General features: G+C 53.3%; 1 protein-coding gene across 1 annotated transcript in view; it reads left to right on the forward strand.

The window, feature by feature from the left end:
• LOC112217983 (sperm-associated antigen 1A-like) overlaps window positions 1-21466 on the forward strand; it is a gene marked incomplete at its 3' end in the record, with an annotated part of 73178 nt that overhangs the window by 38456 nt on the left and 13256 nt on the right. Inside the window, exons 14-16 of the mRNA XM_042313562.1 lie at window positions 1754-1913; window positions 15459-15616; window positions 19192-19333. Of these exons, the coding sequence (XP_042169496.1) occupies window positions 1754-1913; window positions 15459-15616; window positions 19192-19333 (460 nt within the window). The remainder of the gene's footprint in view (window positions 1-1753; window positions 1914-15458; window positions 15617-19191; window positions 19334-21466) is intronic.

Below are 21466 nucleotides of genomic sequence, written 5' to 3' on the forward strand. Positions count from 1 at the left end.
GTCATACTCTTTATGACCAGACTGCATCAGATAGATGGGCTACACGTCCAGAGGGGCGCGGTTTCGCTCGGATGCTTTCTGTGGTGAGATACATTCAGCCTCTTGTGAATTGAAGGAACGTTATGTAAACACAGAGAGAAGAAAAATACTGTACTGTAGGTGTATACAGGGCCAGACCTGATCCTGTCCTCAGTCTCATGCTGCATGCGCTAGGTAGCTAGGTACTATAGTGTAGGTGTATACAGGGCCAGACCTGATCCTGTCCTCAGTCTCATGCTGCATGCGCTAGGTAGCTAGGTACTGTACTTATGGCTCTAATCTGATAGTGGTAGTGGGGTGGTAGATATCAAATCAAATCAAATTTTATTTGTCACATACACATGGTTAGCAGATGTTAATGCGAGTGTAGCGAAATGCTTGTGCTTCTAGTTCCGACAATGCAGTAATAACGAGCAAGTAATCTAACTAACAATTCCAAAAAAACTACTGTCTTATACACAGTGTAAGGGGATAAAGAATATGTACATAAGGATATATGAATGAGTGATGGTACAGAGCAGCATAGGCAAGATACAGTAGATGATATCGAGTACAGTATATACATATGAGATAAGTATGTAAACCAAGTGGCATAGTTAAAGTGGCTAGTGATACATGTATTACATAAGGATGCAGTCGATGATATAGAGTACAGTATCAACGTATGCATATGAGATGAACAATGTAGGGTAAGTAACATTATATAAGGTAGCATTGTTTAAAGTGGCTAGTGATATATTTACATCATTTCCCATCAATTCCCATGATTAAAGTGGCTGGAGTAGAGTCAGTGTCATTGACAGTGTGTTGGCAGTAGCCACTCAATGTTAGTGGTGGCTGTTTAACAGTCTGATGGCCTTGAGATAGAAGCTGTTTTTCAGTCTCTCGGTCCCAGCTTTGATGCACCTGTACTGACCTCGCCTTCTGGATGACAGCGGGGTGAACAGGCAGTGGCTCGGGTGGTTGATGTCCTTGATGATCTTTATGGCCTTCCTGTAGCATCGGGTGGTGTAGGTATCCTGGAGGGCAGGTAGTTTGCCCCCGGTGATGCGTTGTGCAGACCTCACTACCCTCTGGAGAGCCTTACGGTTGAGGGCGGTGCAGTTGCCATACCAGGCGGTGATACAGATCCTGTCCTCAGTCTCATGCTGCATGCGCTAGGTAGCTAGGTACTATAGTGTAGGTGTATACAGGGCCAGACCTGATCCTGTCCTCAGTCTCATGCTGCATGCGCTAGGTAGCTAGGTACTATAGTGTAGGTGTATACAGGGCCAGACCTGATCCCTTCCTATCCTCAGTCTCATGCTACATGCGCTAGGTAGCTAGGTACTGTAGGTGTATACAGGGCCAGACCTGATCCCTTCCTATCCTCAGTCTCATGCTGCATGCGCTAGGTAGCTAGGTACTGTAGTGTAGGTGTATACAGGGCCAGACCTGATCCCTTCCTATCCTCAGTCTCATGCTACATGCGCTAGGTAGCTAGGTACTGTACTGTAGGTGTATACAGGGCCAGACCTGATCCCTTCCTATCCTCAGTCTCATGCTACATGCGCTAGGTAGCTAGGTACTGTACTGTAGGTGTATACAGGGCCAGACCTGATCCCTTCCTATCCTCAGTCTCATGCTGCATGCGCTAGGTAGCTAGGTACTGTACTGTAGGTGTATACAGGGCCAGACCTGATCCCTTCCTATCCTCAGTCTCATGCTATTTAAACCTGCAGGTCCTTGGAGCTGCAGCCCTTCTCCCTCAAGCCCCTCCTACGCAGAGCCATGGCTTATGAGACTATGGAGCGGTACCGACAGGCCTACGTGGATTACAAGACCGTGCTGCAGATAGATATCAGCGTGCAGGCTGCACATGACAGTGTTAACAGGTAAACTACTCCACCTTTACCCTCATTAGACAGTGTTAACAGGTAAACTACTCCCCTCACCTTTACCCTCATTAGACAGTGTTAACAGGTAAACTACTCCACCTTTACCCTCATTAGACAGTGTTAACAGGTAAACTACTCCACCTTTACCCTCATTAGACAGTGTTAACAGGTAAACTACTCCACCACCCTCACCTTTACCCTCATTAGACAGTGTTAACAGGTAAACTACTCCACCTTTACCCTCATTAGACAGTGTTAACAGGTAAACTACTCCACCCTCACCTTTACCCTCATTAGACAGTGTTAACAGGTAAACTACTCCACCCTCACCTTTACCCTCATTAGACAGTGTTAACAGGTAAACTACTCCCCTCACCTTTACCCTCATTAGACAGTGTTAACAGGTAAACTACTCCACCTTTACCCTCATTAGACAGTGTTAACAGGTAAACTACTCCACCCTCACCTTTACCCTCATTAGACAGTGTTAACAGGTAAACTACTCCACCCTCACCTTTACCCTCATTAGACAGTGTTAACAGGTAAACTACTCCCCTCACCTTTACCCTCATTAGACAGTGTTAACAGGTAAACTACTCCACCCTCACCGTTACCCTCATTAGGGTTGCAAAGTTCCGTTAACTTCCCTGTTGGTGGATTCCTGGAATCAGGAGACTGTGAGCAGGCCATCTGGAATCAGGAGACCATGAGCAGGCCATCTGGAATCAGGAGACCATGAGCAGGCCATCTGGAATCAGGAGACCATGAGCAGGCCATCTGGAATCAGGAGACCGTGAGCAGGCCATCTGGAACCAGGAGACTGTGAGCAGGCCATCTGGAATCAGGAGACCACCGAGCAGGCCATCTGGAATCAGGAGACCATGAGCAGGCCATCTGGAATCAGGAGACCACCGAGCAGGCCATCTGGAATCAGGAGACTGTGAGCAGGTCATCTGGAATCAAGAGACCATGAGCAGGCCTTCTGGAATCAGGAGACCATGAGCAGGCCATCTGGAATCAGGAGACCATGAGCAGGCCATCTGGAATCAGGAGACCGTGAGCAGGCCATCTGGAATCCACCGAGAAGGCCACCTGGAATCAGGAGACCATGAGCAGGCCATCTGGAATCAAGAGACTGTGAGCAGGCCATCTGGAATCAGGAGACCGTGAGCAGGCCATCTGGAATCAGGAGACCATGAGCAGGCCATATGGAATCAGGAGACCATGAGCAGGCCATCTGGAATCAGGAGACCATGAGCAGGCCTTCTGGAATCAGTAGACCATGAGCAGGCCATCTGGAATCAGGAGACCGTGAGCAGGCCTTCTGGAATCAGGAGACTGTCAGCAGGCCATCTGGAATCAGGAGACTGTGAGCAGGCCATCTGGAATCAGGGGACTGTGAGCAGGCCATCTGGAATCAGGAGACCGTGAGCATGCCATCTGGAATCAGGAGACCGTGAGCAGGCCATCTGGAATCAGGAGACCGTGAGCAGGCCATCTGGAATCAGGAGACCGTGAGCAGGCCATCTGGAATCCACCGAGAAGGACATCTGGAATCAGGAGACCATGAGCAGGCCATCTGGAATCAGGAGACCATGAGCAGGCCATCTGTAATCAGGAGACCATGAGCAGGCCATCTGGAATCAGGAGACCGTGAGCAGGCCATCTGAAATCAGGAGACTATGAGCAGGCCATCTGGAATCCACCGAGCAGGCCATCTGGAATCAGGAGACCATGAGCAGGCCATCTGGAATCAAGAGACTGTGAGCAGGCCATCTGGAATCAGGAGACCGTGAGCAGGCCATCTGGAATCAGGAGACCATGAGCAGGCCATCTGGAATCAGGAGACCGTGAGCAGGCCATCTGAAATCAGGAGACCATGAGCAGGCCATATGGAATCAGGAGACCATGAGCAGGCCATCTGGAATCAGGAGACCATGAGCAGGCCTTCTGGAATCAGTAGACCATGAGCAGGCCATCTGGAATCAGGAGACCGTGAGCAGGCCTTCTGGAATCAGGAGACTGTCAGCAGGCCATCTGGAATCAGGAGACTGTGAGCAGGCCATCTGGAATCAGGGGACTGTGAGCAGGCCATCTGGAATCAGGAGACCGTGAGCATGCCATCTGGAATCAGGAGACCGTGAGCAGGCCATCTGGAATCAGGAGACCGTGAGCAGGCCATCTGGAATCAGGAGACCGTGAGCAGGCCATCTGGAATCCACCGAGAAGGCCATCTGGAATCAGGAGACCATGAGCAGGCCATCTGGAATCAGGAGACCATGAGCAGGCCATCTGGAATCAGGAGACCATGAGCAGGCCATCTGGAATCAGGAGACCATGAGCAGGCCATCTGGAATCAGGAGACCATGAGCAGGCCATCTGGAATCAGGAGACCGTGAGCAGGCCATCTGAAATCAGGAGACTATGAGCAGGCCATCTGGAATCCACCGAGCAGGCCATCTGGAATCAGGAGACCATGAGCAGGCCATCTGGAATCAGGAGACCATGAGCAGGCCATCTGGAATCAGGAGACTATGAGCAGGCCATCTGGAATCAGGAGACCATGAGCAGGCCATCTGGAATCAGGAGACCATGAGCAGGCAATCTGGAATCAGGAGACTATGAGCAGGCCTTCTGGAATCAGGAGACCATGAGCAGGCCTTCTGGAATCAGGAGACCATGAGCAGGCCTTCTGGAATCAGGAGACCATGAGCAGGCCATCTGGAATCAGGAGACCGTGAGCAGGCCATCTGGAATCAGGAGACCATGAGCAGGCCTTCTGGAATCAGGAGACCACCGAGCAGGCCTTCTGGAATCAGGAGACCACCGAGCAGGCCATCTGGAATCAGGAGACTATGAGCAGGCCATCTGGAATCAGGAGACTATGAGCAGGCCATCTGGAATCAGGAGACTGTGAGCAGGCCATCTGGAATCAGGAGACCGTGAGCAGGCCATCTGGAATCAGGAGACCATGAGCAGGCCATCTGGAATCAGGAGACCGTGGGCAGGCCATCTGGAATCAGGAGACCATGGGCAGGCCATCTGGAATCAGGAGACTATGAGCAGGCCATCTGGAATCAGGAGACCGTGAGCAGGCCATCTGAAATCAGGAGACTATGAGCAGGCCATCTGGAATCCACCGAGCAGGCCATCTGGAATCAGGAGACCATGAGCAGGCCATCTGGAATCAAGAGACCATGAGCAGGCCATCTGGAATCAGGAGACCGTGAGCAGGCCATCTGGAATCAGGAGACCATGAGCAGGCCATCTGGAATCAGGAGACCGTGAGCAGGCCATCTGGAATCAGGAGACCATGAGCAGGCCATATGGAATCAGGAGACCATGAGCAGGCCATCTGGAATCAGGAGACCATGAGCAGGCCTTCTGGAATCAGTAGACCATGAGCAGGCCATCTGGAATCAGGAGACCGTGAGCAGGCCTTCTGGAATCAGGAGACTGTCAGCAGGCCATCTGGAATCAGGAGACTGTGAGCAGGCCATCTGGAATCAGGGGACTGTGAGCAGGCCATCTGGAATCAGGAGACCGTGAGCATGCCATCTGGAATCAGGAGACCGTGAGCAGGCCATCTGGAATCAGGAGACCGTGAGCAGGCCATCTGGAATCAGGAGACCGTGAGCAGGCCATCTGGAATCCACCGAGAAGGCCATCTGGAATCAGGAGACCATGAGCAGGCCATCTGGAATCAGGAGACCATGAGCAGGCCATCTGGGATCAGGAGACCATGAGCAGGCCATCTGGAATCAGGAGACCATGAGCAGGCCATCTGGAATCAGGAGATCATGAGCAGGCCATCTGGAATCAGGAGACCGTGAGCAGGCCATCTGAAATCAGGAGACTATGAGCAGGCCATCTGGAATCCACCGAGCAGGCCATCTGGAATCAGGAGACCATGAGCAGGCCATCTGGAATCAGGAGACCATGAGCAGGCCATCTGGAATCAGGAGACTATGAGCAGGCCATCTGGAATCAGGAGACCATGAGCAGGCCATCTGGAATCAGGAGACCATGAGCAGGCAATCTGGAATCAGGAGACTATGAGCAGGCCTTCTGGAATCAGGAGACCATGAGCAGGCCTTCTGGAATCAGGAGACCATGAGCAGGCCTTCTGGAATCAGGAGACCATGAGCAGGCCATCTGGAATCAGGAGACCGTGAGCAGGCCATCTGGAATCAGGAGACCGTGAGCAGGCCTTCTGGAATCAGGAGACCACCGAGCAGGCCTTCTGTAATCAGGAGACCACCGAGCAGGCCATCTGGAATCAGGAGACCATGAGCAGGCCATCTGGAATCAGGAGACTATGAGCAGGCCATCTGGAATCAGGAGACTATGAGCAGGCCATCTGGAATCAGGAGACTGTGAGCAGGCCATCTGGAATCAGGAGACCGTGAGCAGGCCATCTGGAATCAGGAGACCATGAGCAGGCCATCTGGAATCAGGAGACCGTGGGCAGGCCATCTGGAATCAGGAGACCATGGGCAGGCCATCTGGAATCAGGAGACTATGAGCAGGCCATCTGGAATCAGGAGACCATGAGCAGGCCATCTGGAATCAGGAGACCGTGAGCAGGCCATCTGAAATCAGGAGACCATGAGCAGGCCATCTGGAATCAGGAGACCATGAGCAGGCCATCTGGAATCAGGAGACCATGAGCAGGCCATCTGGAATCAGGAGACCGTGAGCAGGCCTTCTGGAATCAGGAGACTGTCAGCAGGCCATCTGGAATCAGGAGACTGTGAGCAGGCCATCTGGAATCAGGGGACTGTGAGCAGGCCATCTGGAATCAGGAGACCGTGAGCATGCCATCTGGAATCAGGAGACCGTGAGCAGGCCATCTGGAATCAGGAGACCGTGAGCAGGCCATCTGGAATCAGGAGACCGTGAGCAGGCCATCTGGAATCCACCGAGAAGGCCATCTGGAATCAGGAGACCATGAGCAGGCCATCTGGAATCAGGAGACCATGAGCAGGCCATCTGGAATCAGGAGACCATGAGCAGGCCATCTGGAATCAGGAGACCATGAGCAGGCCATCTGGAATCAGGAGATCATGAGCAGGCCATCTGGAATCAGGAGACCGTGAGCAGGCCATCTGAAATCAGGAGACTATGAGCAGGCCATCTGGAATCCACCGAGCAGGCCATCTGGAATCAGGAGACCATGAGCAGGCCATCTGGAATCAGGAGACCATGAGCAGGCCATCTGGAATCAGGAGACTATGAGCAGGCCATCTGGAATCAGGAGACCATGAGCAGGCCATCTGGAATCAGGAGACCATGAGCAGGCAATCTGGAATCAGGAGACTATGAGCAGGCCTTCTGGAATCAGGAGACCATGAGCAGGCCTTCTGGAATCAGGAGACCATGAGCAGGCCTTCTGGAATCAGGAGACCATGAGCAGGCCATCTGGAATCAGGAGACCGTGAGCAGGCATCTGGAATCAGGAGACCATGAGCAGGCCTTCTGGAATCAGGAGACCACCGAGCAGGCCTTCTGTAATCAGGAGACCACCGAGCAGGCCATCTGGAATCAGGAGACTATGAGCAGGCCATCTGGAATCAGGAGACTATGAGCAGGCCATCTGGAATCAGGAGACTGTGAGCAGGCCATCTGGAATCAGGAGACCGTGAGCAGGCCATCTGGAATCAGGAGACCATGAGCAGGCCATCTGGAATCAGGAGACCGTGGGCAGGCCATCTGGAATCAGGAGACCATGGGCAGGCCATCTGGAATCAGGAGACTATGAGCAGGCCATCTGGAATCAGGAGACCGTGAGCAGGCCATCTGAAATCAGGAGACTATGAGCAGGCCATCTGGAATCCACCGAGCAGGCCATCTGGAATCAGGAGACCATGAGCAGGCCATCTGGAATCAAGAGACTGTGAGCAGGCCATCTGGAATCAGGAGACCGTGAGCAGGCCATCTGGAATCAGGAGACCATGAGCAGGCCATCTGGAATCAGGAGACCGTGAGCAGGCCATCTGGAATCAGGAGACCATGAGCAGGCCATATGGAATCAGGAGACCATGAGCAGGCCATCTGGAATCAGGAGACCATGAGCAGGCCTTCTGGAATCAGTAGACCATGAGCAGGCCATCTGGAATCAGGAGACCGTGAGCAGGCCTTCTGGAATCAGGAGACTGTCAGCAGGCCATCTGGAATCAGGAGACTGTGAGCAGGCCATCTGGAATCAGGGGACTGTGAGCAGGCCATCTGGAATCAGGAGACCGTGAGCATGCCATCTGGAATCAGGAGACCGTGAGCAGGCCATCTGGAATCAGGAGACCGTGAGCAGGCCATCTGGAATCAGGAGACCGTGAGCAGGCCATCTGGAATCCACCGAGAAGGCCATCTGGAATCAGGAGACCATGAGCAGGCCATCTGGAATCAGGAGACCATGAGCAGGCCATCTGGAATCAGGAGACCATGAGCAGGCCATCTGGAATCAGGAGACCATGAGCAGGCCATCTGGAATCAGGAGATCATGAGCAGGCCATCTGGAATCAGGAGACCGTGAGCAGGCCATCTGAAATCAGGAGACTATGAGCAGGCCATCTGGAATCCACCGAGCAGGCCATCTGGAATCAGGAGACCATGAGCAGGCCATCTGGAATCAGGAGACCATGAGCAGGCCATCTGGAATCAGGAGACTATGAGCAGGCCATCTGGAATCAGGAGACCATGAGCAGGCCATCTGGAATCAGGAGACCATGAGCAGGCAATCTGGAATCAGGAGACTATGAGCAGGCCTTCTGGAATCAGGAGACCATGAGCAGGCCTTCTGGAATCAGGAGACCATGAGCAGGCCTTCTGGAATCAGGAGACCATGAGCAGGCCATCTGGAATCAGGAGACCGTGAGCAGGCCATCTGGAATCAGGAGACCGTGAGCAGGCCTTCTGGAATCAGGAGACCACCGAGCAGGCCTTCTGTAATCAGGAGACCACCGAGCAGGCCATCTGGAATCAGGAGACTATGAGCAGGCCATCTGGAATCAGGAGACTATGAGCAGGCCATCTGGAATCAGGAGACTATGAGCAGGCCATCTGGAATCAGGAGACTGTGAGCAGGCCATCTGGAATCAGGAGACCGTGAGCAGGCCATCTGGAATCAGGAGACCATGAGCAGGCCATCTGGAATCAGGAGACCGTGGGCAGGCCATCTGGAATCAGGAGACCATGGGCAGGCCATCTGGAATCAGGAGACTATGAGCAGGCCATCTGGAATCAGGAGACCGTGAGCAGGCCATCTGAAATCAGGAGACTATGAGCAGGCCATCTGGAATCCACCGAGCAGGCCATCTGGAATCAGGAGACCATGAGCAGGCCATCTGGAATCAAGAGACTGTGAGCAGGCCATCTGGAATCAGGAGACCGTGAGCAGGCCATCTGGAATCAGGAGACCATGAGCAGGCCATCTGGAATCAGGAGACCGTGAGCAGGCCATCTGGAATCAGGAGACCATGAGCAGGCCATCTGGAATCAGGAGACCATGAGCAGGCCATCTGGAATCAGGAGACCATGAGCAGGCCTTCTGGAATCAGTAGACCATGAGCAGGCCATCTGGAATCAGGAGACTGTGAGCAGGCCTTCTGGAATCAGGAGACTGTCAGCAGGCCATCTGGAATAAGGAGACTGTGAGCAGGCCATCTGGAATCAGGGGACTGTGAGCAGGCCATCTGGAATCAGGAGACCGTGAGCATGCCATCTGGAATCAGGAGACCGTGAGCAGGCCATCTGGAATCAGGAGACCGTGAGCAGGCCATCTGGAATCAGGAGACCGTGAGCAGGCCATCTGGAATCCACCGAGAAGGCCATCTGGAATCAGGAGACCATGAGCAGGCCATCTGGAATCAGGAGACCATGAGCAGGCCATCTGGAATCAGGAGACCATGAGCAGGCCATCTGGAATCAGGAGACCATGAGCAGGCCATCTGGAATCAGGAGATCATGAGCAGGCCATCTGGAATCAGGAGACCGTGAGCAGGCCATCTGAAATCAGGAGACTATGAGCAGGCCATCTGGAATCCACCGAGCAGGCCATCTGGAATCAGGAGACCATGAGCAGGCCATCTGGAATCAGGAGACCATGAGCAGGCCATCTGGAATCAGGAGACTATGAGCAGGCCATCTGGAATCAGGAGACCATGAGCAGGCCATCTGGAATCAGGAGACCATGAGCAGGCAATCTGGAATCAGGAGACTATGAGCAGGCCTTCTGGAATCAGGAGACCATGAGCAGGCCTTCTGGAATCAGGAGACCATGAGCAGGCCTTCTGGAATCAGGAGACCATGAGCAGGCCATCTGGAATCAGGAGACCGTGAGCAGGCCATCTGGAATCAGGAGACCGTGAGCAGGCCATCTGGAATCAGGAGACCGTGAGCAGGCCTTCTGGAATCAGGAGACCACCGAGCAGGCCTTCTGTAATCAGGAGACCACCGAGCAGGCCATCTGGAATCAGGAGACTATGAGCAGGCCATCTGGAATCAGGAGACTATGAGCAGGCCATCTGGAATCAGGAGACTATGAGCAGGCCATCTGGAATCAGGAGACTGTGAGCAGGCCATCTGGAATCAGGAGACCGTGAGCAGGCCATCTGGAATCAGGAGACCATGAGCAGGCCATCTGGAATCAGGAGACCGTGGGCAGGCCATCTGGAATCAGGAGACCATGGGCAGGCCATCTGGAATCAGGAGACTATGAGCAGGCCATCTGGAATCAGGAGACCGTGAGCAGGCCATCTGAAATCAGGAGACTATGAGCAGGCCATCTGGAATCCACCGAGCAGGCCATCTGGAATCAGGAGACCATGAGCAGGCCATCTGGAATCAAGAGACTGTGAGCAGGCCATCTGGAATCAGGAGACCGTGAGCAGGCCATCTGGAATCAGGAGACCATGAGCAGGCCATCTGGAATCAGGAGACCGTGAGCAGGCCATCTGGAATCAGGAGACCATGAGCAGGCCATATGGAATCAGGAGACCATGAGCAGGCCATCTGGAATCAGGAGACCATGAGCAGGCCTTCTGGAATCAGTAGACCATGAGCAGGCCATCTGGAATCAGGAGACTGTGAGCAGGCCTTCTGGAATCAGGAGACTGTCAGCAGGCCATCTGGAATAAGGAGACTGTGAGCAGGCCATCTGGAATCAGGGGACTGTGAGCAGGCCATCTGGAATCAGGAGACCGTGAGCATGCCATCTGGAATCAGGAGACCGTGAGCAGGCCATCTGGAATCAGGAGACCGTGAGCAGGCCATCTGGAATCAGGAGACCGTGAGCAGACCATCTGGAATCCACCGAGAAGGCCATCTGGAATCAGGAGACCATGAGCAGGCCATCTGGAATCAGGAGACCATGAGCAGGCCATCTGGAATCAGGAGACCATGAGCAGGCCATCTGGAATCAGGAGACCATGAGCAGGCCATCTGGAAACAGGAGACCATGAGCAGGCCATCTGGAATCAGGAGACCGTGAGCAGGCCATCTGAAATCAGGAGACTATGAGCAGGCCATCTGGAATCCACAGAGCAGGCCATCTGGAATCAGGAGACCATGAGCAGGCCATCTGGAATCACGAGACCATGAGCAGGCCATCTGGAATCAGGAGACCATGAGCAGGCCATCTGGAATCAGGAGACCATGAGCAGGCCATCTGGAATCAGGAGACTATGAGCAGGCCTTCTGGAATCAGGAGACCATGAGCAGGCCATCTGGAATCAGGAGACTATGAGCATGCCATCTGGAATCAGGAGACCGTGAGCAGGCCATCTGGAATCAGGAGACCGTGAGCAGGCCATCTGGAATCAGGAGACCGTGAGCAGGCCATCTGGAATCCACCGAGAAGGCCATCTGGAATCAGGAGACCATGAGCAGGCCATCTGGAATCAGGAGACCATGAGCAGGCCATCTGGAATCAGGAGACCATGAGCAGGCCATCTGGAATCAGGAGACCATGAGCAGGCCATCTGGAATCAGGAGATCATGAGCAGGCCATCTGGAATCAGGAGACCGTGAGCAGGCCATCTGAAATCAGGAGACTATGAGCAGGCCATCTGGAATCCACCGAGCAGGCCATCTGGAATCAGGAGACCATGAGCAGGCCATCTGGAATCAGGAGACCATGAGCAGGCCATCTGGAATCAGGAGACTATGAGCAGGCCATCTGGAATCAGGAGACCATGAGCAGGCCATCTGGAATCAGGAGACCATGAGCAGGCAATCTGGAATCAGGAGACTATGAGCAGGCCTTCTGGAATCAGGAGACCATGAGCAGGCCTTCTGGAATCAGGAGACCATGAGCAGGCCTTCTGGAATCAGGAGACCATGAGCAGGCCATCTGGAATCAGGAGACCGTGAGCAGGCCATCTGGAATCAGGAGACCATGAGCAGGCCTTCTGGAATCAGGAGACCACCGAGCAGGCCTTCTGTAATCAGGAGACCACCGAGCAGGCCATCTGGAATCAGGAGACTATGAGCAGGCCATCTGGAATCAGGAGACTATGAGCAGGCCATCTGGAATCAGGAGACTATGAGCAGGCCATCTGGAATCAGGAGACCGTGAGCAGGCCATCTGGAATCAGGAGACCATGAGCAGGCCATCTGGAATCAGGAGACCGTGGGCAGGCCATCTGGAATCAGGAGACCATGGGCAGGCCATCTGGAATCAGGAGACTATGAGCAGGCCATCTGGAATCAGGAGACCGTGAGCAGGCCATCTGAAATCAGGAGACTATGAGCAGGCCATCTGGAATCCACCGAGCAGGCCATCTGGAATCAGGAGACCATGAGCAGGCCATCTGGAATCAAGAGACTGTGAGCAGGCCATCTGGAATCAGGAGACCGTGAGCAGGCCATCTGGAATCAGGAGACCATGAGCAGGCCATCTGGAATCAGGAGACCGTGAGCAGGCCATCTGGAATCAGGAGACCATGAGCAGGCCATATGGAATCAGGAGACCATGAGCAGGCCATCTGGAATCAGGAGACCATGAGCAGGCCTTCTGGAATCAGTAGACCATGAGCAGGCCATCTGGAATCAGGAGACTGTGAGCAGGCCTTCTGGAATCAGGAGACTGTCAGCAGGCCATCTGGAATAAGGAGACTGTGAGCAGGCCATCTGGAATCAGGGGACTGTGAGCAGGCCATCTGGAATCAGGAGACCGTGAGCATGCCATCTGGAATCAGGAGACCGTGAGCAGGCCATCTGGAATCAGGAGACCGTGAGCAGGCCATCTGGAATCAGGAGACCGTGAGCAGACCATCTGGAATCCACCGAGAAGGCCATCTGGAATCAGGAGACCATGAGCAGGCCATCTGGAATCAGGAGACCATGAGCAGGCCATCTGGAATCAGGAGACCATGAGCAGGCCATCTGGAATCAGGAGACCATGAGCAGGCCATCTGGAATCAGGAGACCGTGAGCATGCCATCTGGAATCAGGAGACCGTGAGCAGGCCATCTGGAATCAGGAGACCGTGAGCAGGCCATCTGGAATCAGGAGACCGTGAGCAGGCCATCTGGAATCCACCGAGAAGGCCATCTGGAATCAGGAGACCATGAGCAGGCCATCTGGAATCAGGAGACCATGAGCAGGCCATCTGGAATCAGGAGACCATGAGCAGGCCATCTGGAATCAGGAGACCATGAGCAGGCCATCTGGAATCAGGAGACCGTGAGCAGGCCATCTGGAATCAGGAGACCGTGAGCAGGCCATCTGAAATCAGGAGACTATGAGCAGGCCATCTGGAATCCACAGAGCAGGCCATCTGGAATCAGGAGACCATGAGCAGGCCATCTGGAATCACGAGACCATGAGCAGGCCATCTGGAATCAGGAGACTATGAGCAGGCCATCTGGAATCAGGAGACCATGAGCAGGCCATCTGGAATCAGGAGACTATGAGCAGGCCTTCTGGAATCAGGAGACCATGAGCAGCGGCCTTCTGGAATCAGGAGACCATGAGCAGGCCTTCTGGAATCAGGAGACCATGAGCAGGCCATCTGGAATCAGGAGACCGTGAGCAGGCCATCTGGAATCAGGAGACCATGAGCAGGCCTTCTGGAATCAGGAGACCACCGAGCAGGCCTTCTGTAATCAGGAGACCACCGAGCAGGCCATCTGGAATCAGGAGACTATGAGCAGGCCATCTGGAATCAGGAGACTATGAGCAGGCCATCTGGAATCAGGAGACTATGAGCAGGCCATCTGGAATCAGGAGACCGTGAGCAGGCCATCTGGAATCAGGAGACCATGAGCAGGCCATCTGGAATCAGGAGACCGTGGGCAGGCCATCTGGAATCAGGAGACCATGGGCAGGCCATCTGGAATCAGGAGACTATGAGCAGGCCATCTGGAATCAGGAGACCGTGAGCAGGCCATCTGGAATCCACCGAGAAGGACATCTGGAATCAGGAGACCATGAGCAGGCCATCTGGAATCAGGAGACCATGAGCAGGCCATCTGGAATCAGGAGACCATGAGCAGGCCTTCTGGAATCAGGAGACCACCGAGCAGGCCTTCTGTAATCAGGAGACCACCGAGCAGGCCATCTGGAATCAGGAGACTATGAGCAGGCCATCTGGAATCAGGAGACTATGAGCAGGCCATCTGGAATCAGGAGACTATGAGCAGGCCATCTGGAATCAGGAGACTATGAGCAGGCCATCTGGAATCAGGAGACTATGAGCAGGCCATCTGGAATCAGGAGACCGTGAGCAGGCCATCTGGAATCAGGAGACCATGAGCAGGCCATCTGGAATCAGGAGACCGTGGGCAGGCCATCTGGAATCAGGAGACCATGGGCAGGCCATCTGGAATCAGGAGACCGTGAGCAGGCCATCTGGAATCAGGAGACCGTGAGCAGGCCATCTGGAATCAGGAGACCGTGAGCAGGCCTTCTGGAATCAGGAGACCACCGAGCAGGCCATCTGGAATCAGGAGACTATGAGCAGGCCACCTGGAATCAGGAGACTATGAGCAGGCCGTCTGGAATCAGGAGACCGTGAGCAGGCCATCTGGAATCAGGAGACCATGGGCAAGCCATCTGGAATCAGGAGACTATGAGCAGGCCATCTGGAATCAGGAGACCGTGAGCAGGCCATCTGGAATCAGGAGACCATGGGCAGGCCATCTGGAATCAGGAGACTATGAGCAGGCCATCTGGAATCAGGAGACCGTGAGCAGGCCATCTGGAAACCACCGAGCAGGATATCTAGAAAACCTGGACATTTTGGGAAAGTTAACAGAATTGATCCACCCTACAGTCACAACCATGTGAAGTGATTGAGAGTTGTTTGAAAGGCCCAAGTCAGACCGCCTTAACTATAGACTCTTAATTATCCAGCTCGGACGTCAATCTGCTTCAAGCAAACGCTGTGGTGTGAATTACCTGCTGTCCCTCCCAGTCCTCTAGCTAATGCAGCTACACACTATTTATACACTGTCCCTGCACTTACATAATAGAGGATAGCTGGGAGGATAATGCTGTGTGTGTGTGTGTGTGTGTGTGTGTGTGTGTGTGTGGTTCCTCCAGGATCACGCGGTTACTGATAGAGCAGGACGGAGAACAGTGGAGAGAGAAACTACCTGAGATCCCTCTGGTCCCACTATCAGCTCAGCAGCACCGCAGGGAGGAACCACCCAGCGCTGAGGTCCTACAGGCCAGAGCAGAGAAGGCCAAGCAGCACGCAGGTAGGGCTCTCACTCAGCCGAGTCCACAGTTTTAGAACAAAAGGGTTCCAAGGGTTCTTTGGCTGTCCCCATAGGAGAAAACTTTTTTGGTTCCAGGTAGAACTCTGTTGGGTTCCATGTAGAACCCTTTTTGGTTCCAGGTAGAACTCTTTAGGGTTCCATGTAGAACTCTCTGGGGAAAGGGTTCTACCTGGAACCAAAAAGTGTTCGTCAAAGGGTTCTCCTATGGGGACCGCTGAAGAACTCTTTTAGGTTCTAGATAGCACCTATTTTTCTAAGCGTGTAGTCACCCAGAAGCTAATCAGTGTCCGCTGACCAGCCGTTTCCTCTGTCACAAGAGACTACATTCAGACTGACTCACAGCATGAGTCCAGAATGACCCCCTACTCCCTATGTTGTTCACTAATTCTGACCAGAGCCCATAGCACCCTACTCCCTATGTTGTTCACTAATTCTGACCAGAGCCCATAGCACCCTATTCCCTACATAGTGCACTACCTTTGGCCAGAGCCCAGGGTTAAACGCAGTGCAATAGGGTGGCATTTTCTGTTCAGCAAGCATCATCATCATTCCTCATCCTCTTTCTGCTGTGAGCTGGAACCTTCAAAGGTCTTATAGACTACTGCAGCAGTAGAGACTGGAGACACTGTCTGCTAGAGGACTGAAGGGGAGACACTGTCTGTTAGAGGACTGGGGACATACTGTCTGTTAGAGGACTGGAGGGGGACATACTGTCAGAGGACTGGAGGGGGACTAGTGGAACAGAGAGAGGAGACATACTGTCTGCTAGAGGACTGAAGGGGGACAACTGTTTGCTGCTGGAGCCCCTTCCCCTAGCCTTATACCCTAGCCCCTCCTCCCTCGCCCCTCCCCCTAACCCTATACCCTTACCCCTAGCCTTATACCCTAGCCCCTTCTCCCTCCCCCTAACCCTAACCCTATACCCTTACCCCTAGCCTTATACCCTAGCCCCTCCTCCCTCGCCCCTCCCCCTAACCCTATACCCTACCCCTTATACCCTAGCCCCTCCTCCCCGCCCTATACCCTAGCCCCTCCCCTAACCCTATACCCTAGCCCTCTTTCCTTAGCCTTATACCCTAGCCCCTCCTCCCTCGCCCCTCCCCTAACCCTATAACCTTCCCCTTCCCCTAGCCTTATACCCTAGCCCCTAGCCCCTCCTCCCTCGCCCTATACCCTAGCCCCTCCAACCTAGCCCCTCCCCTAACCCTATACCCTAGCCCTCTTTCCCTAGCCTTATACCCTAGCCCTATACCCTAGCCCCTCCCCCTAGCCCTATACCCTAGCCCCTCCCCCAGCCCTACTCTCCCTAGCTCTTCCCCTAGCCCTCTCCCCTAGCCCTTCCCCTAGCCTTATCCCCTAGCTCTTCCCCTAGCCTTATCCCCTAGCCCCTCTCCCCTAGCCCTTCCCCTAGCCTTATCCCCTAGCGCCTCTCCCCTAGCCCTACTCTCCCAAGCCCTTCCCCTCTAGCCATAGCCCCTCCCCTAGCCTTATCCCCTAGACCCTCTCCCTAGCCTTATCCCCTAGCCCCTCTCCCCTAGCCCCAGTCCCAGTCCTAGCCTCAGTCTTATCCTCAGCACCAGTCCTAGCCTCAGCCCTATACCCTAGCCCCAGCCTCAGCCCCATACCCTAGCCCCAGCCTCAGCCCTATACCCTAGCCCCAGCCCTATACCCTAGCCTCAGCCCTATACCCTAGCCTCAGCCCTATACCCTAGCCCTATACCCTAGCCCCAGCCTCAGCCCCATACCCTAGCCCCAGCCCAGCTATACCCTAGCCCCAGCCCTATACCCTAGCCCCAGCCCTATATCCTAGCCTCAGCCCTATATCCTAGCCCCAGCCTCAGCCCTATGCCCTATCTATACCCTAGCCCCAGCCTCAGCCCCATACCCCCAGCCTCAGCCCTATACCCTAGCCCCAGCCCTATATCCTAGCCCTATACCCCAGCCTCAGCCCTATACCCTAGCCCCAGCCTCAGCCCTATACCCAAACCCTAGCTCCAGTCTCAGCCCTATACCCAAGCCCTATACCCAAGCCCCAGCCTCAGCCCTATACCCTAGCCCCAGCCCTATACCCTAGCCCTATACCCTAGCCCCAGCCTCAGCCTTATAGCCCAGCCTCAGCCCTATACCCTATCCCCAGCCCTATACCCTAGCCCCAACCCTAGCCCCAGCCCTATACCCAAACCCTAGCTCCAGCCTCAGCCCTATACCCAAGCCCTATACCTATACCCTAGCCCTATACCCTAGCCCCAGCCTCAGCCCTATACCCAAGCCCTAGCCCCAGCCTCAGCCCTATACCCAGCCTCAGCCCTAGCCCTGTACCCAAGCCCTAGCCCCAGCCTCAGCCCTATCCATACCCTAGCCTCAGCCCTATACCCTATCCCCAGTCCCAGCCCTAGCCTCAGCCCTATACCCTATAACCAAGCCCCAGCCCTATACCCTAGCCCCTTCCCCAGCTCTATACCCTAGCCCCAGCCTCAGCCCTATACCCAGCCTCAGCCCTATACCCTAGCCTCAGCCCTATACCCTATACCCTAGCCTCAGCCCTATACCCTATACCCTAGCCTCAGCCCTATAACCTAGCCCTATACCCCAGCCCCAGTCCTATACCCTAGCCCTATACCTAGCCCCAGTCCTATACCCTAGCCCCAGTCACAGTCCCAGTCCTAGCCCCAGTCCTAGCCCCAGTCCTGTCCTAGCCCCAGTCCTAGCCCGTCTCAGCCCTATACCCTAGCCCCAGTCCTAGCCCCAGTCCTAGCCCCAGTCTCAGCCCTATACCCTAGCCCCAGTCCTAGCCCCAGTCTCAGCCCTATACCCTAGCCTCAACCCTATACCCTATACCCTAGCCTCAGCCCTATAACCTAGCCCTATACCCCAGCCCCAGTCCTATACCCAGCCCTATACCCTAGCCCCAGTCCTATACCCTAGCCCCAAGTCACAGTCCCAGTCCTAGCCCCAGTCCTAGCCCCAGTCCTGTCCTAGCCCCAGTCCTAGCCCGTCTCAGCCCTATACCCTAGCCCCAGTCCTAGCCCCAGTCCTAGCCCCAGTCTCAGCCCTATACCCTAGCCCCAGTCCTAGCCCCAGTCTCAGCCCTATACCCTAGCCCTAGCCCCAATCCTAGCCCCAGTCTCAGCCCTATACCCTAGCCCTAGCCCCAACCCTAGCCCCAGTCTCAGCCCTATACCCTCGCCCCAGTTCTAGCCCCAGTTCTAGCCCCAGTCCTATACCCTAGCCCCAGTCCTATACCCTAGCCCCAGTCTCAGGGCCGTGCTGCAGCCAACCATAATTTATGTTTTAACTGTGATGAATGGAAGAAGGGAGCGGGCAGCTTTTTCCCAGAACACCCCAGTGGTCTAATTGATTAGCTGTCCGTTATCACATGAATGACTGCTGATTAGACCTGTTTTCACCCTGGATTTTAAAAGGACAAAATTACCACTCACTTATTTTTGTGAAATACGATTCTTACAACAACAAAAAAAAAAACATTTTTGTCAAGTTACTCAGTATGATGTCACACATTTACTCACCAACAGCGTATCTTCCTTTGCCTGCAGCTCAAAAAACAGAAGTCTGTTTCAATTCGCTGAAACAAGAAGGAAATGAGTTTGTGAAGAAAGGTCTGTTCCAGGAGGCTCTGAGGACGTACAGCGAATGCCTTAAGCTGAAGCCAGAGGAATGTCCCATTTACACCAACCGGTAAGGACCTGACCGTGTCTCCTTCATCCTAACAGGTACAGTAATGTACAGTGCATTCGGAAAGTATTCAAACACCTTGACGGTTTCCACATTTTGTTACGTTACAGCATTATTCTGAAATGGATTAACTTGGTTCCCCCCTTCAATCTGCACACAATACCCCATAATGACATCACAATACCCCATAATCACATCCCCATAATGACATCACCCCATAATGACATCACAATACCCCATAATCACATCACAATACCCCATAATCACATCACAATACCCCATAATGACATCACAATACCCCATAATGACAAAGCAAAATAATAAGACAAAATAAAATATCACATTTACTTAAGTATTCAGACCCTTTACTCAGTACTTTGTTGAAGCACCTTTGGCAGTGATTACAGCCTCCAGTCTTCTTGGGTATGATGCTACAAGCTTGGCACGCATTTTTCACTGCAGATCCTCTCAAGTTCTGTCAGGTTGGATGGGGAGCGTCGCTGCACAGCTATTTTCAGGTCTCTCCAGAGATGTTAGATTGGGTTCAAGTCTGGGCTCTGATGCTGCCACCACCATGCTTCACCGTAGGGATGGTGCCAGGTTTCCTCCAGATGTGACACTTGGCATTCAGGCCAAAGAGTTCAATCTTGGTTTCATCAGCCCAGAGAATCTTGTTCCTCATGGTCTGAGAGTCCTTTAGGTGCCTTTTGGCAAACTCCAAGCAGGCTGTCATGTGCCTTTTACTGAGGAGTGGCTTCCTTCTGGTCACTCTACCGTAAAGACCTGATTGGCGGAGTGATGTAGAGATGGTTGTCCTTCTGGAAGATTCTCCCATCTCCACAGAAGAACTCTGGAGCTCTGTCAGAGCGACCATCGGGTTCTTGGTCACCTGACCAAGGCCCTTCTCCCTGATTGCTCAGTTTGGCCGTGCGGCCAGCTCTAGGAAGAGTCTTGGTGGTTCCAAACGTCTTCCATTTAAGAATAATGGAGGCCATTTTGTTCTTGGGGACCTTCAATGCTGCAGAAATGTTTTGGTACCCTTCCCCAGATCTGTGCCTCGACACAATCCTGTCTCGGAGCTCTACGGACAATTCCTTTGACCTCATGGCTTGGTTTTTACTCTGACATGCACTGTCAACTGTGGGACCTTATATAGACAGGTGTGTGCCTTTCCAAATCATGTCCTATCAATTGAATTTACCACAGGTGGACTCCAATCAAGTTGTAGAAACATCTCAAGGATGATCAATGGAAACAGGATGCACCTGAGCTCAATTGAGTCTCATAGCAAAGGGTCTGAATACTGAAGTAAATAAGGTATTTCTGTTTATCTATGTTTCATAACCTGTTTTCGCTTTGTCATTAAGGGGTATTGTGATGTCATTTTGGGGTGATGTCATTATGGGGTATTGTGATGTCATTATGGGGTATTGTGATGTCATTATGGTGTATTGTGATGTCATTATGGGGTATTGTGATGTGATTATGGGGTATTGTGATGTCATTATGGGGTGATGTCATTATGGGGTATTGTGATGTGATTATGGGGTATTGTGATGTAATTATGGGGTATTGTGATGTCATTATGGGGTATTGTGATGTCATTATGGGGTGATGTCATTATGGGGTGATGTCATTATGGGGTGATGTCATTATGGGGTGATGTCATTATGGGGTGATGTCATTATGGGGTGATGTCATTATGGGGTGATGTCATTATGGGGTATTGTGATGTCATTATGGGGTATTGTGATGTCATTATGGGGTGATGTCATTATGGGGTATTGTGATGTCATTATGGGGTATTGTCTGTAGATTGATGAGGAATTGTTTTTATTTGGTCAATTTTAGAATAAGGCTGCAATGTAACAACATGTGGGAAAGGGGAACAGCACTGAATGTGGTGGGAACAGAACCCCGGTCTGTGTAACCAGTGGGAACAGAACCCCGGTCTGTGTAACCAGTGGGAACAGAACCCCGGTCTGTGTAACCAGTGGGAACAGAACCCCGGTCTGTGTAACCAGTGGGAACAGAACCCCGGTCTGTGTAACCAGTGGAAACAGATCCCCGGTCTGTGTAACCAGTGGGAACAGAACCCCGGTCTGTGTAACCAGTGGGAACAGAACCCCGGTCTGT

Source organism: Oncorhynchus tshawytscha, unplaced genomic scaffold (assembly GCF_018296145.1).
Source record: "Oncorhynchus tshawytscha isolate Ot180627B unplaced genomic scaffold, Otsh_v2.0 Un_contig_9142_pilon_pilon, whole genome shotgun sequence".
NCBI lineage: Eukaryota > Metazoa > Chordata > Actinopteri > Salmoniformes > Salmonidae > Oncorhynchus > Oncorhynchus tshawytscha.